Raw genomic sequence first — 3,044 nt, forward strand, 5'->3', positions numbered from 1 at the left:
TAAAGATCAAATAAGTTAACACAAATAAAATACTTAGAATAACACACTGTATTAAAAAGTAAACTTAGAAGTGCAAGACAAATGGGCCGGCCCGTGGCTCACTCGGGAGAGTGCGGTGCTGATAACACCAAGGCCACGGGTTCGGATCCCATATAGGGATGGCCGGTTCGCTCACTGGCTGAGCGTGGTGCTGACAACACCAAGCCAAGGGTTGAGATCCCCTTACCGGTCATCTTTTGAAAAAAAAAAAAAAAAATTACTTCTCTATGACTTAAAATACCACAAGCAACGTAATAAAGACAAGCAAAATATCAGGCTGAAGAAAACATTTCAAGTATTGTAACGTACATGATAGAAAAGGGTAAATATCCTTAATACACAAAAAGTTCCTACAAATAAGAAAAAGATAACTTTAACAAAGAGCAAAAGATATGAAGAGGTTATTCACAGAAAAACACAAAGGATTAATAATGAACGTAAAAAGATCCTCATATTGACCAGTGGTCTGAGAAATGCAGATCAAAAAGAGAAACACACTTTCACTTATCAGATGATTAAACCTTAGAAACATGAATGATATCCAGTATTGTCATAGAAGGAGTTAACTGTTACACCTGCTGATGGAGTGTTTTGAGAGAACAATTTAATGGTATCTATCAACATTTTATATGAATGTGTCCATTGTCTTGGCAATTCCACTTTAAGAAATCTACCTGCAGAAATTCTTACAAGAAGGGCCGGTCCTTGGCTCACTTGGGAGAGTGCAGTGCTGATACCAAGGCCACGGGTTCAGATCCTATATAGGGACGGCCAGTGGCTCTCTTGGAGAGCGTGGTGCTGACAACACTAAGTCAAGGGTTAAGATCCCCTTACTGGTCATCTTTATAAAAATTAAAAAAAAAAAAAAGGGGGGGGCCGGCCCGTGACTTACTCGGGGGAGTGTGGTTCTGATAACGCCAAGGCCATGGGTTCGGATCCCATATGGGGATGGCCGGTTAGCTCATTGGGTGAGCGTGGTGCTGACAACACCAAGTCAAGTGTTAAGATCCCCTTACCGGTCATCTTTTTTAAAAAAAGAAATTCTTTTTCTTCTCTATACAAGCACCATGATATCGGGGGCAACTTGGTCCCCCTCACCATTTCCCCCAAGTCTTCCCAGTGGTTCTTGACAACATTCCTGACTCCTGACACCCCCATGTGGACACAGAGTTCCCTGTTCTCCCTGGGCTATTGTTTTTCAGTTTCCTCTAATGAACTATGAAGAACTTGGAAAGGGTCGGAGTCTTACCTGGAAGGCTTTGTGTTAGGCTCCTTAACAAAGGAGGGCACGGTGAAGAGGAAGAAGATCAACGCAGCCAAAAGCAAGGGCCACTGGACACCTTGGCCCAGGCAGCTGGGTCTCCGCAGGCAGGACCTCATGGCGGTATGTCAGGCCCCAAAGGGAATTTCTTTCTGCATGTCCTGAGGCTTTGATGTAGACAGCAGAGAGTCCCTGCTCAGGTCTCCCGGCCAGGGAGTATACACCCTTTATCTTAACAGTGAGCCTCTCCGGTAAATCCGTCTTTGCCAGGGACAGGAGGAACCGCCTTTGCTGCTTAATGAAGTCCTATAGGCTGGCTTGGCTTGAAGCGAGAGAAACTCCTTCTGTTCAAACAAGTTCACCTTCCTTTGCTTTGTCTCTGAAGCCAGTTTCCGACTGTCGTGCTTTGTGAGTAGCACACACACGTTGTGTGCGACCTCACTTTCACCAGGGCACTTGCCCCTCGCCTCGTGTAAGTGGGAAGAGCAGTATAACCCTGGTGGGAGTATTGTCACGATGCCAGGAGGTGACCATGGCGGGTACCCAGCACACGTTCACCATTGCTGTCCAGCCTCGCCTGCTCCCCCTCTGAAGTCATGACTGTTCCAGCAATGACCAGCTCATACGAGGGCTCCCTCCCAGCCAGGCCCTGCGCAATGCCTCGCAGCCACTAATGCAACCCCACTGCCACTCCAGGAGCTGGGCACTGTTACCCATCCCATTTCACAGTTGAAGAAACTGCCTCTGCAAGCGAGCAGCTGGCCTGAGATCACGGAGTGAGCCACTGGCTGGGGGGGTCCGGATCCAACTGACCCACAGATGGTGTTCTCACCCGCTGCACAGCAGCACCTCTGAGAAATCATTAACTTTGCCTTGATTTAAAAAAAAAAAACAAAAAACCACCAAACACAAAAAACAACCCACATAACTCTTGGGAAAAAATATACAACTCAGAGGAGTGATATCAAGACCAGTTGTAGAAAACTAAAAATTTGGAGAAGCCAGCCCTTCATAAAGTACTGTGGGTTCATTTAGAAAATATGGTTTCCAGTGTATTGAACTGCACAGAAGTTTTCAAGCAGTAGAGGTGGGAAAGGTGCCACTTGGAGGGACCTGGGTTCACTGCTCACACCCAGCAGTGTGCATTTCTCCTAATGCTCAGCTTGCATTTCTGTACCCAGAGCCCTTGGCCTTTATCCATGGCACGCAGAATAAGTGATTAAACCACCTTCCCCAGGAAAGATGAAAAAGGTGAGAACACGCCTCCAAGCAGCTGAGAGTAATGCAGACAACTGTGGGCTTCCTTTATCCCATGCCATACATTGTAACTCATGGAACCATTCCAGGAGATGGCTGGGAGCAAGGAGAAAAATCTCTCCTAGTACAGATTCAGCTCCCCTCCCCCTTCCTCATCATGTCTAACCTGTAAGTGCTCATACACTGCCTCTATAAACATTTTCTGAATAGACATGTGTCAAGTCATAACTCTTTGCCCTGACTGGCCCTTTACCCTGAGTTCTCTTATGCACTTGGCACGTGCAATTCTATTCCTACATTCTGGCACTTGTTTGCAATGCTAGGCAAATGAGGTACACTGTGGAAAGGGATTTTCTTACCCATAGCATTGGTTTGACTAAACGGAGTGTCTCTTTCACCTCGCCCTATGTTCTGAAGAAGGTTCTGGCTGTCAGTGTTCCCTGACTTCCACGGGACTTGAAGATCTAGTTGAGCTCCTGAGCACAAG

At 46.5% G+C, this 3,044-nt stretch overlaps 1 protein-coding gene across 1 annotated transcript in view; it reads right to left on the reverse strand.

Annotated features, from left to right (window-relative positions):
* ST6GALNAC1 (ST6 (alpha-N-acetyl-neuraminyl-2,3-beta-galactosyl-1,3)-N-acetylgalactosaminide alpha-2,6-sialyltransferase 1) overlaps positions 1-1,419 on the reverse strand; it is a 17,950-nt gene extending 16,531 nt beyond the window's left edge. Inside the window, exon 1 of the mRNA XM_008588890.1 lies at positions 1,289-1,419. Within this exon, the coding sequence (XP_008587112.1) occupies positions 1,289-1,419 (131 nt within the window). The remainder of the gene's footprint in view (positions 1-1,288) is intronic.
* Positions 1,420-3,044: the final 1,625 nt, after the last annotated feature.

The sequence above is a fragment of the Galeopterus variegatus genome, unplaced genomic scaffold (genome assembly GCF_000696425.1).
Source record: "Galeopterus variegatus unplaced genomic scaffold, G_variegatus-3.0.2 Scaffold5086, whole genome shotgun sequence".
Taxonomy (NCBI): Eukaryota; Metazoa; Chordata; class Mammalia; order Dermoptera; family Cynocephalidae; genus Galeopterus; species Galeopterus variegatus.